We start from the raw sequence: 13,217 nt of genomic DNA on the forward strand, positions 1-13,217 counted from the left end.
CCCCTCCGATGCTGGGATGGGGTGGGAGCAGAGCCTATGTGTTGTATGCTGAGCTCCCTGTCTCTGGGTTACATGCTGGTTATGAAGGTTGCTCTGCATGGTCCTTTAAGAATCCTGAACAGTGAAGTACAGGAGTTCTTGAGGGAACAGAGGAAACTGGAAGGATTGCATCCATCCTACTGGCCTGTCAGCACCTGACTTTCTTTCCCAGCCTAGGGTTGGGCTAGCTCCAGAAGCACGGAAGTTTGACTTCTGATGGGAATTAGGAGTTAGGGATCAGGGGACACTTGGGTGGCTCAGTGGTTGAGCGTCTGCCTTTGGCTCAGGAGTCATGCTCCCCACAGGGAGCCTGCTTCTCCCTCTGTGTCTCTCATGAATAAACACATAAAATCTTTAAAAGGGGGGGGAGGGACTCAGAAACTGCCTCGTTAGATAAGCTCTTAAACACCTGGTAAATATGAAAGGGAAAAGCTGTGAGACCTCGAATTAAGATGAAAAACTTAAGGATGAAGTTAGGTTTCACAAATTTTTAAGTGCTTAACAAAGGCTACCAAAGCCACACATTTGCAATGACTTTATTCTTAAAATTTCAATGAGGAGACATTCATTACCTCAGTGTAGTTCTGATAAATTTGACTTGCTCCCTGACAGTTGGATAATCCCATTTCCACCCCGTGCCCACCAGCTGGCAGCTTGCACTCACCCGGGAAGCCCGCAGAGATGCCTGCAGAGTCGTGCTACCACAAGAACCCAAAGGAACTACAGGGCATCTGCACACTTAGTTTAGGACTCTTTGTTAGAAAACAAAACCAGCTATGCTTATTTGGGGTTGGGACCAATGTCAATACTTAAATCTCAAATTACCTAATTGATCACGTGTCACCTCAGTTCAACAGGTGGGGTGCTTTTTCTTGGTTGCCTGTCCAAATGAGATGATCGATGGAAGGGACTGTGCCTTCTTCACTATCTGGAGGAGGGCACGGTTTTAGTTTAGACTTAGAAGTTTGTGCATGTACTTGAACCCTTTCCACTCTAAAATGCGTCAGACCAAAAGCGTGGGCATCGCCTAGCAGCTTGTTAGAAACGTAGAGTTTGGGCCAGACCTCTGAGTCTGCCCTTGCAATTTAACAAGACTCCTGATGATTCATATGTTCGTTAAAGCTTGAAAAATAAGGCCTAGAGCAGTGGTTCTCAAACTGGGCTCCTAACCAGCAGCATTTGTATCACCGGAGAACTTGTTTAAAATGTCAGTTTGGGGGTACTCCCCAGACCTGAGAGACAAATGGTCCTAGCAATCTGGGGCCTTCAGGCAATTCAGATTTTAACGTTTGAGAACCACAGCTTTAGCGCTCTGCTTCCAAAATGACTAAGGATAATTAACAAATGGCTAGCCCCCTCCTCCCCTACACACATGGGTGTGCCAGCCCCAGAGGAATGGTTGTGATTGAATGGGGCTTCCAGGTAATGCTCCAAGTACTTTCCCAAAGGGAGATGGGGATGCACATGTGCAGCTTTAACCTGGAGCTCTAGAAGGCTCCCAATATGTGGAGATCGGGCTCCTACTCCGGTCTGTTGTAACATAACGGAGTTTTAAATTTAGAGCCCTAGATTCACATGGGTCAAATACTCCTCTGAGGAAAAGCTAAAACATTCCACTGTAAGTAGAAATCAAGTAGACTGTAGGCCAGAGATGCTATACATTTGATTAAAGTGTGGAGCAGAGGGTGGGGTTGCCAGATTTAACAAAAACCAGATGCTCAATTAGATTTGAATTTTAGAGCAAGTAATTTTTTAGGAGGAATAGGTCCTTACAATATTTGGATCATAATTACACTAAAAAAAAAGAAACCTAGTGTGTCTAAAATTCAAGCTTAACTGGGCATCCTGTATTTTATCTGGCAATTTTAAGAGAAATATTTTTAGAAGAAAAATCATCTAAAGCACTCAGGAGTGGGCATAAGAGCTTAGACTTTGCAGAAGTCAGTGACAGTAAAAGTTATTTTATGGCGAGGAGGAACCTAGGAGATCTTCTAAACCATACAGAAGCTCAGAAAGTCCCACAGGTCATTACTGAGCCATACATCCACCTCAGACCAAGACTCTCCACCAGGTTGTCCTCTGTCCTACATGGGCCATAGCAGAACTCATCTGGCACCTCAACACAAATTTCTAACAACCTACCTTGGAATCTCAAAGTTCTGATGCTTAAAATACTTGGAAAATTACTGTGGAGTCTGGCTCATAGCCGTACTCCACGTGGCAAATGACTGGCTTCAGCATGGTGGTGACCAGTTTGTCCAGAGCTGAGCTTCAAATGAACCAGTTAACAGCAGCTTCCAGGGACCCAAACTAAGCCACTGCATCAGGTGGCAGCAGCAGGAAGAAAATCAATGTGTTTGTGTAGTACAATTCGAGGCCAGCACTACTGCTGGAGAAAGCCCTCAGCTTGGTGATTAATCACCATACATGAAGGTCTGCAGCAGGAGAGTAGACTATAGACTATGTACACTGAGCATAACGGCTCCCATTAAGTCCTTTAATGCCCCCACAATGGGGATTCCTCAGCTTGAGGGGCTTTTTCAAACCACCGTAGAAAGAGGGGCCGTGTCCTCCGGGGCCCAGGCTGATTTGCAGTAGTCACGAGTGAGCGCACCTCACACCCGCCCCGCTGTGTGGGGCTAAAGACAAGGCAAACAGTGGTGCCGGAAGAATTTGGCTAAATGCCATTCGGCTTTCTAGCCCATCGCCTGAAAACACTTTTGCCTTTCTTGAGGCTTCAGTATAGAAACAGATTCTTTTAAAAAAGAAACAAAAGACCAAAAAACCCACAAACACAATCCCTGGATGTGATAACATCTGCATGCAGCTAAGTGAGAGCCAGCTGGCCAGTGAAGCAAGGCTGCCCCGTGCTCATTTCCTGCAGGCAGAGCCACACAGAGGCCAGGCAGCCAGACCCTTCTCCTCGGTACCACCCTGGCTGGCTGTGTGCTGGCAGCAGACAGCCATCAGTCCTTCCATCACTAACTCCATTCTTGAGCTCCTATTGGCCATGCATGTCCAGGCTTTCGAGTAAGCCGCCCTCGACAAATACAAAGTAATTCAGTTCTTTATTATAAACACATCTTTATATATGATGTCTTCTCAAAAAGTCAGCCTTAACTGGAGGCCAATCTTCTACGATGGGGCCCAAAGCAGTCCTGCAGTCTTTCTGAAAGCTAAACTTTTAAATGAGGAAGCAATTCCAGAACCCCTCCCAGAATCAGTCCTTAGTCTTCATGGGTAGAAGACAGTCTGCATTCTTAGGAAACATGAGGCCATTACCTAGACCCACAAACACTGACACCTACTACATTCAGATCGATTGGAGAAAGCAAAATGAGAAAAACGGGAATCCAACTGAGAAAATTCACTTCACTTTCCACAAGGACATGTACTCCAAGGTTGCTTCAAATTAAATACATTTAATTATGATTCTAGCCAGGATTCACCCTAAATATCTCTCGGCAGCCCCATAAGCAACCATTTCCCCTGACGGGCAGCCAGGAGCGCTCCGTTGCTGCCACCGCACAGAGGTGAGTGCTGCCCACAAGTGCCTGCTTGCTGAGGGGGACGTATCCACCCCTTTTATTCTTAGCTTCTCAACTGCCTGTCACAGTTTCTAAAAGTCCCAAGTCCACCAAGTTCTTTCAGGGATTAAAGCAGGAAGGGAAAAAAAGGGGTGGGGGGTGTACTGATATCCTTTCTCTTGAAGAAAAGGTCGATCTGTGATCAACTGTAGCTTCTGGACTGATACCCATCAGTGTTCTCCAGTCTGAACATAGTCCTCTGTGACCTGGGACAGGGTGCTCAGATATTGCCAGCTCAAGGCGGCCAAGAGCATGACAAACGACAGGTAAATAGGGGAGTAGTGACTTCGGGAGATCAGCTGGCAATTGGGAAGATTCTGTGTCCTGATGGTAGAGATGATCTGCCTTGTTTTACCAGAAGATGGGTCTGAGCTGGGGATTCTATGATAAATCTGTGAAAGAAAGGAAAAAGCAGTAAGCGGCACTATTGGGTGCTAGGAACTTTATAAGCATCTTCTGTGTTTACTTCTTATGATAACCCTCAACAGGTAGGTATTTTATGTCCATCTTACCAATGAGGACATGAAAGGAATAACCCAAAGCCACTTGACAAGTAGGATGTCCAATGAGGCTGGCCTCGTCCCACAGCCAGTCCTCGGGAGCACCAGGGAGTCCCTGCCCCCAGGTCCTCACTGATCTTCATGTCCACAACGCCTCACAGAGCGAGGCACAGAGGGAGAGCTTGGCTGCGCCCGCAGAGTTTGTGCTGGAGCAGAGCAACATGGAGAGGGGAAAGGGGAAAGGATACCGGAGAGACTGGGCAAACGCAGCCAGACAAACAAGACGGATCTACGGTGTAGGCCACAGGCTAGATGCAGAAAGGCCAGAGCAGAAGCTGGAAGCCGGAGTAGTCATCCTAGAGTCCTCTCAGGGGCCCTGCCCTCCTACCCCTCCACAAACCTCCAAAGCATTTGCTGAACCCAGGCCTCACCTCCATGGTTACAGTTATTGCTGCGGGCTAGGCCCTCCAAGCCTCTCAGCTGAGCTATGACCAGCCTCCAAACTGAGCTCCTGACTCTACTGGAACCCTCAAGTCCACTCGCTTGCTCTCCATACCGTCACCAAAGAAACTGAAGGCCTCTGCTTGACACCTTCAGTGGCTCCCAATCAGCTGCTGAGTGTCTGAACTTTCAACTGCCGACCGTTGTCTCACAAGTGTGATGCTCTGCTCCTCGCTCACATCATTCCCCCCTCCTAGAATGCCCCTGTTATGCTCCTTCACCCGGCCAACTCTCACCTGTTGCCCAAGTCTCAGCTTAGGTATCAGGTCTTCTAGAAAACCTGCCTTGAACCCCTCAGTTGGGCCATGTGCCGCCTTATCGCTTAACACTGAATTCAGCTATCCTCTGTGTCTCCCTAGACTGCAAGACTCAAAGGCACCACGCCTCATCTTTCTGCCTCCTGCCCAGCTCTGTGCCTGGCACACAAGAGGCCCTGCACAAATCGTCACTGACTCAAACTGACAGAGCAGTTAAGAGATGATGGAGGTGAGAAGTGGGAATGATCCAAGACAGAGGCAAAGAGGAAGCAGACAACAGAGCAGGCATATTTTTAAATAATTTTTTCCATAAATTTCCATTATATAATAGGCATGTTTTTTCACAGACATATTTCATATTCTTGCCACCCTCCTACCTCCCCACCAAAAAGGCCCAGCTGCAATTTAGTATAACAAGAAAATAAAAGAATATGCCTACAAGGGGCTGGCTGCTACATCAAGACAGCATGTAACTTTTGATCTTGGGGTCATGAGTTCAGGCCCCACAATGGGCATAAAGCTCATTAAAAAAAAAAAAAAGAAAGAAATATGCTAATGATATCTAATACCTATTATTATGCTACCAAGAGTAGCTTTAGAGAGAAAAACATAAGCAAGGATGAAACTGCAATTTCCTTTCTACTGTCTTTTTAAAAAAATTTTAGATGATGGAGTAATGCTCTTAAAAACAAGCAATAGAGAGGCCCCTAGGTGGCTCAGTCAGTTAAACATCTAATTTCAGCTCAGGTCATGAGCCCCCACAATTTTATTTTAAAAATAGACTATAAATATATTATGCTGCAATTTCACTTTTTTCACTTACATAATTTTTTTATGGACATCTCTTAATGCCAGAACCTAGAAAATGATGCCATTCCAGTTTTAAACACAAGCCGCATAATGCAAATGTACTCTAATAGTTTAATCAATTCATTCCCAATGAGGACTGAGGACAAAATGCTACGATAAGCACCTTTGCACATTTTCTGGTTAATTTTGTATGTAAAGTCCTAGAATTGCTTGGTCAGAGGGCAATGCACGCAAAATTCTGAGGAGTAGGAAAGTCCACAGGTACAACAGGCAGGATAGGGAGATGCCTATACATCAGGCTTAGAGAGAATAACAGAGGACCCTGGGTTATCTGGACTGCTTGATCAGGCAAATGGTAATGTCATTAACCAGAAAAAAAAAAAGGTTATGACCAAGTCCTGAGCTGGAGTAATCAAGTCAGGAGTGATGAGCATGTGGTGGAGGAAGAAGCCTGGCCACCAAAGAGAATGCCAGAAAGCTTTTGCTCAGTGAGAGAAAATGAAAATTAAGACAGAACTCTGGGAAATAACAGTGTAAGGAGTCAGAAAGGCAAAGGAGTAGACAGACAGGTAAGAGGTTAAACCGGGGATGAGTGTCACAAAAGCCAAGAGAGGAAAGGGCTTTCGAGGTGAAAAAGAACCACATTGTCAAACAATGGGATCAGGGACACTTAAAAAACTGGTCATTAGAAGGTCATCAAATCAGTTCAGTAAGGAAAGTTCTAATGACAAGATAGGAACAAAAGCTAGCTAGCATGAGGTGGGTTGAAAAAGGAGGAATAACATGAAGTATATGTATCTTTTGAGAAGCTTAACTGTGAGGGAGAAGGGGGAGGAGAGCAGGTAAAGAAGAACAAAGCCAGGCCAGGGTCACGATGTGCCCACTTTTTTTTTTTTTTTTTTTTTTTTTTGAGAGTGATGTGCCCACTTTTTAAGCAGAGTGGCCTGAGCATACATACACTAGAGGAGTGACTAGAGTGGGGCGGTTGGTGGAGCTGCAGATAAAGAGGCCGCCGACCCTGAGGGGGCGACAGTGGGGAGCAGGAGCGTGGACATGCAGGGGGTAGGCTCCCACAGCAGAGGTGGACACAGAGGTGTGGAGGGGCTTCATAGCACATTAGCTCACACTTCTTCACATGGTGAAAAGGCAGAGCCAGGTCAGGAGAGGATGGGGATTACAACAGTGCTTTCCAGACTTTGGGTTCACAGGTGTCACCTGCGGATCCTGGTAAAGGCAGATTCTGATTCAATGGGTTTGAGTAGGGGTGAGATTCTAGCAAGTGGCCAGGGGCCACTGACGTGGCTGACCGGAGGACCATACTTGTGAGTCGGGAGCACAGAAAGGGCTTGATGGGCAGGACAATGCTCCAGATGAACCACGGTGCAGGGTGAAACAGGAAGCTGTGTCAACTTGAAAAATATTGCCCTCGCCAAGGAATGAGGATTGGCAGAGAAGGAAATAATAGTTTCTGGCTGTTGGCCTGAGCATTTGTTTTGGTCCCAAAATAGCTGGTTGAGCTTCTCGCCAGCTGACAGGTGTCCAGACTGGTTTGAAGCTGTGGCTGCTCCAGAGGACGCAGGACACTGAGGAGCAGTGCCCACCTACTCAGCCAGTTCGGCTGTCACTCTAACCCTTCCTTTAAGCAGTCAGGTTGCGTGAGGAAAGCTTTAAAGTCCCCTGCAAGTGCATTACTGTGACCACCAGTTAGGCCCCAATACCTGAGAGAATAAATGTGCCTTCCTGTCTTCCCATAAAGAACAAACTTGATCAGTGAGGAGAAGTAGGATTCAGTGTTAAAATTTGGACAGCAGCAAAAACCCAGACAACTGGGGCACCTGGGTGGCTCAGTCTGTTAAGTGTCTGCTTTTGGCTCAGGTCATGATCCTGGGGTGCTGGGATGGAGCCCCATTCTCCTTCTCCCTCTGCCCTTGCCTCTCCCCATTGCTTGTGCTCTCTCTCAAAACAAATAAATAAAATCTTAAAAAAAAAAAAAAAAAAAAAGCCAGACAACTTGTGAACTTGACACAAAAAGTTTTAACTTGAAATTTCATTCATGTTGACATCAAAGCTATTATTACATTTTATTCCTCCACATTCGGAAGTCTTCAGAGATTTTTCTGAATCAAATCAACTCAAGTATTAATGTCTTCCCCAAATTACCTTGAGTTTCACTGGAGTACTTTTAAACAACTGGTGCTTTAAATCAGAGGTCTGCAAACATTCTTAAAGGGCCAGAAAATATTTTCAGTTTTGTGGGCCACCTCTGTTGCAGCCTCTCAACTCTGCTGCTGTATCATGAGGCACCCGTAGACAGTGCATAAGCAAACAGGTGTGGCTGTGTTCTAATAAAATGTTATTTATGAGGGTGTAGGACAGCCAGCTGTAGTTTGCCTACCTGTACCCTAAATCAAACTGAATCACAACTAGGATTTAATTCCAATGGTTAAAGAAAACATCAGATAAAATCTGAATCTTAAGAGAGTAATGGAACTATCTACAACATTTAAAAAAAATCGTTCTCTAAAATTAGTGGTCAGTATAAAACTACAGAACTAAAATCTTCTCTGAACTACAAACTACACAAAAGGTTTCCAATTTATATAAAATGGAGGAAAAGTGTCTAATATGGCACCATTCAGTTCAGAAAGGGTAATCCAAACCCCTTAGGATTGTAGTGAACAGCGTAGGCTCTGAAGTCAGCCAGATCTCGGTCCAAATCATGGCTCCAGCCTCAGGTTTCCTTGATATTAATAGTACCCACCTACTATTCAGTTGCTATGCCAGGCACACAGGGAACTCAGAGGAAATGCTGGCCATTTACGATGAACCGGACTGTCCTAAATCTCAATAGTAGCAATTTTTTGGTCACTGGCCGAATGAACACTTTATCTAGTGTTGAAGTCGCTAAAAAATTTTAGAATTAAAAAAAAAAAAATGGGATCTTCTCTTATGTCTTCTCTGGTGCCTCTGGTAGAAATGCAAGGTCCAAAGCTTGTCAGATTGAAGACAGGTAGGAACTCCAAGGAAAATGTGCAAAATGCAATAGAAATCAGAGGAAATCAATGTCTTGCAGAATTCTGTGTAGGGGAAACCACTATTACAAATCACATCCCTGTAAAGGCATAACCAGAGGATGGGAAGGAGGCAGAAAACTATTGACAGCAGTGGTTATCTCTGGGAGAGAAGGTGGAAGGTCTTTTGGTTTCATGTATTTCTGTAGTAGTAGTTCAATCTTCAGTAGAACATACCTAAGGACCGCAGGGCCTCCACTCATCAGAAGCCACCTCCCTCCCTAGTGTGACGATCATAAAAAATGTCTCCAGATATTGCCAAATGCCCCTTGGTGGGGAGAGAGTGCACCTTCAATTAAGAACTACTGCTCTAAGGCCTGGTGATTAGTTTTAGCCTCTAAGAAAGTTTTTTGAACCTAGTCATATTGTATCTCCCACAGCAGGAGATTTGTTTTGTTTTATAGTGTGGTTTTGGCATTTGAAATGAGATTTGCATTAGAAAGTTGAGAAATCATTGCAACATGATGGTTTTCCTTCACTGAAATTTCCTACTGTGGTTTCTCAGTTAGAGCCCATGAAATAATGGGAAGTACCAGGTTGAGTGTCAGGCAACGTGGCCTGGAGTCTGAGATCCACTCGGTCAAATACTATATTAGCATGCACAAGCCTCGGCTTCACCTTCTTCTTCCATAAACCAAGAAGCCTGGTTGGCTTCTAACACCATCATCCCCCTCCAAAAATCTGATCCTACTGAGGGGCTCCACCCTAAGGGTTTACTGCATTTATACCCTCCCACTATCGTGCTGTACGGATCAGAACCATCAGCAACCTGGGTACACATTTTTTCCTGATACAGGACACCAACTCCTGTCTATCATAACACAGTGAGTCGTTAACAATGATCTAACATCCAAATATGAACTATTTAAACAGTGATATTATTTAAATCCTAAAAATAGCTACAAATTCTCCAGGTAATTAAACGAAAACTCACCTCTTCCATATATTGGTATATTATAGCTTTGACCGCTGGCATATTGGTAGCATCCATCATTAGAGTTACTGCTTGCCCTTTTCGGATCTTCACTATACCTTTGAACACCTGCTGATTATTGTAACAGGCAGCCAGAGTGGCAATGGCCATCACCTACAGATAGAAGGAGGGAGAGAGAGGAAAAAAAACAAAACAAAACACTAATTCAACTAATTTCATGAAAAAAAAGTATGAAATGGCACTCTAAACAATCACCATTATGAAAAGGTGAAAAAAATCTTCTGTAGAATAAGAACATGCCCAAAGGGCTAAGGTATAAATAACCAAGAAAAAATACCAAAGAAAAAAGCATGTCAAAACTTGGACCTTTCCCACTCGTCCCTTCTCTAACTACACATAGAATCAAGTGGTCTTTGAAGTCTTAAATATTCTTTGGTTTAACCACAAGGACCCCTTTTTATTTGGAAAAACACAAGCATTACGCCTGTAAGTCATTTTCCATGCTAGAGTAATGAGCCAAAAAATGTATCTCAAAATAATATTTACAAAGAATTTTCTATTTTTCCTACAATGAACATATCCATTACACATGAAAAATAACATGGAGGGAATGGGGGGGAAATGGGAAGGGGGCATAGTCCCCAATGCTCATAGGCAAATTATCTCTAGGGTAAATGGGAACCTAAGTCAGGCATGCAGAATTTAGCTCCAATGACCACTCAAGATTGGTCCTTAAAAGATCAAATCAAGGGGCACCAGGGTGGCTCAGTCAGTTAAGCATCTGCCTTGGGCTCAGGTCATGATCCCAGAGTCCTGGAATCAAATCTCAAGTTAGGCTCCCTGCTCAGTGGGGAGTCTGCTTCACCCTCTCCCCTCTGATGCTCCCCCCAGGCTCCTGCACACTCTCTCTCTTTCAAAAAAATACATAAAATCTTTATAAAAAAAAAAAAAAAATCAAATCAAGTGTCTTTTTTTTTTTTTTTTCAAATCAAGTTTCTAAATCAGTTAAATCTCATGACTTGCATGTACTTGAGTTGAAAACTAAAATAACTGGTAAAGGGCAGCCCGGGTGGCTCAGCGGTTTAGTGCCTGCCTTTGGCCCGGGGCGTGATCCTGGAGACCCGGGTGGCTCAGCGGTTTAGTGCCTGCCTTTGGCCCGGGGCGTGATCCTGGAGACCCGGGATCCAGTCCCGCTTTGGGCTCCCTGCATGGACCCTGCTTCTCCCTCTGCCTGTGTCTCTGTCTCTCTCTCTGTGTGTGTGTCTCTCATGAATGAATAAATAAAAATCTTTTAAAAAATAAAATAAAATAACTGGTAAGGCAATTAAAAAGTGTAGAGGACTGAGGGGCTAGGTCCATAGTATCAGGTTCCATTATCCTGAGTCTGAGAAAAGGACAGCAAAAACTAGGTGATTAAGTAAGACTCTCTGTAATGACAAACCTTCACCTAATGAGGCTGAGTGGGTGTAGTGGCTGTGGGGCAGAGAAAAGGTGTGGTGAAACACTGCCTGCTTCCCCCTCGGCAAAAGAAAATAGACCAGTCATCTTTCCAAGGAACCATATTCCTAAATGCAAGCAAATCAAAATAGTAAATGCATTCTCTCTATCCCCATCACTACCCCCATGCCACTCTTTTTAGCTCCCACCTCTCATCTACAAGATAGCTCCACCGCATACCTGTGGAATAGCGCAGAAGTTAAACACACTTTGGTTTCTAAGTCTTGAGAGGTAAGTGATGACATGTGGGATGTGGTGTAGCGCGTTGGTTATAAGTTCGTTCAGGCACTGCACGGCTGAGTCAATATTCTGTGGCTTAGCAAAATCACCCAACTTCTTAACATACTTGCTCCAAACCTTAAAAATAAGTTATAGCATGTGCATAAGGGAAGGATGTACAAGCAACAGGAGAGAATATTCATGAGTAAGAACTATGATACACAGTAACATTTTTCTTAGCTCCGGACTCATCCTTCCCCAAGATCAAGTCTGTTTTAAGCTCCATGCGGTAGCTATTTATGACAACCTGTCAGGGTCTGATCACAGCCTAGGAGTCAGTTAAGTATTTGGGAAATGGTCTCTCAGGGACATTTAGTAAGTGTGTACTAAGCAATACTTTGATGATTTCAGATAAAGAGGATTCCTGTTATTCAGAAAGGCATTAGTCTACTCCTGAAAGAAGTAACCAGATAGATACAAAATCAGCTACAACAGTACTGCAAGCTAAACATTAAACATTATTACGGTTGCCATAGCTACTTGCTCTGCCAATTCAGATATGAACACAATCATAAGAAATTGGGAATTAGTATGGCATGTGCAAAAACCTTTTTTCAATTATTTTCAGTAATCATATTTGGTGGTAGTAGCATTAGCATCACTATTAAGAGATGGCAGGATCTGTAATGTGGGGAAAAAAAGCAAATGAGTAATTATGGCATATACTAATTCTGGCATCTCTGAATCTCCATGAGGAAGCAATGAAGTAGAGATGTAATACAGAGGAGATTATGTAACAAGCTGACAGTCCTGAATGTGTGAACTGGAAATATCAGTACCAACTTACAAGATATTTTAATTTTAAAACTAAACGCACACACACGATGACTACCCCAAGAGCAATGACTATTCCTAGTAGCCAAGTGCAGTGCTGGTTACTATTTCCCATTAGCCCAGGTGTCTTACCTAGGCTTCCTGAAGAGCTGGATGAATCCAGAGCTCAGGCAAGAAATGTACAAAATGAGCTTAGAACATCTTCACATACCAAATGGCAAGGAAGCGCTCAAAGGGTCCCCTCATGAGGACTCAGGAGCCAACCTGAACTTCTTCCCGACCAAAGGAGGGAAATTCTGAACTTTAGTAATGAGAATAATTATGGCAGATTAAACCAAATCAAGTATGTTTTAATCCCTGAGTTTATAATGATAGCAAAAAATAACTAATTGGTCACCTTATGAGGATGAGAGAAAATTCATTATCTTAAAAGCTGGGTAAAGAAAAAGAATCAAATATATATACTGCCTTCCATACATCAACTGTACCATTCAATAAGCAAATATTAAAGGAGGGGAGTTAAATCAGTCCAGCTAATAAAGGAAGACACAATTATAGAATTAAAAATTACTTTATGGCATAAAATTGGAAGTCCTGAAATAAACCTTCACTTAGGGTCAACTGATTTTCAACAAGGTGCTGAAATAATTCAATGAAGAAAGAACAATCTTTTCCACAAACAGTAGTGGGACAACTGGACACCCACACAAAAAAATGAAACTGGACCCCTACCTCACACATACAAAATTACAAAATTAATACAATTATTAACTTGTAATTAAAATTAATTAATTATTAAAAATTAATACAAAAATTAACTCAAAATGGATCAAAGCCCTAAATGTAAGAGCTCAAACTATAAAACTCTTAGAAGAAAATGTAGGCATAAATCTTCATGACCTTAGATTAGGCAATGGTTTCTTACATATGACACCAAAAACACAATAACAAAAGAGAAAACTAAATCA

The 13,217-nt window shown here is 43.4% G+C and overlaps 1 protein-coding gene across 2 annotated transcripts in view; it reads right to left on the bottom strand.

Annotated features, from left to right (window-relative positions):
- Positions 1-559: 559 nt before the first annotated feature.
- Positions 560-13,217, bottom strand: part of FDFT1 (farnesyl-diphosphate farnesyltransferase 1) — a 35,684-nt gene continuing 23,026 nt past the window's right edge. For both annotated transcript variants that reach the window (XM_077868617.1, XM_077868616.1), the window contains 3 exons: positions 11,377-11,553; positions 9,700-9,852; positions 560-4,018 (listed from right to left, as the gene is read on the bottom strand). In XM_077868617.1, coding sequence (XP_077724743.1) covers positions 3,797-4,018; positions 9,700-9,852; positions 11,377-11,553 — 552 coding nt within the window. In that variant the 3' untranslated portion in view covers positions 560-3,796. The remainder of the gene's footprint in view (positions 4,019-9,699; positions 9,853-11,376; positions 11,554-13,217) is intronic.

This window comes from Canis aureus, chromosome 24 (genome assembly GCF_053574225.1).
Source record: "Canis aureus isolate CA01 chromosome 24, VMU_Caureus_v.1.0, whole genome shotgun sequence".
Taxonomy (NCBI): Eukaryota; Metazoa; Chordata; class Mammalia; order Carnivora; family Canidae; genus Canis; species Canis aureus.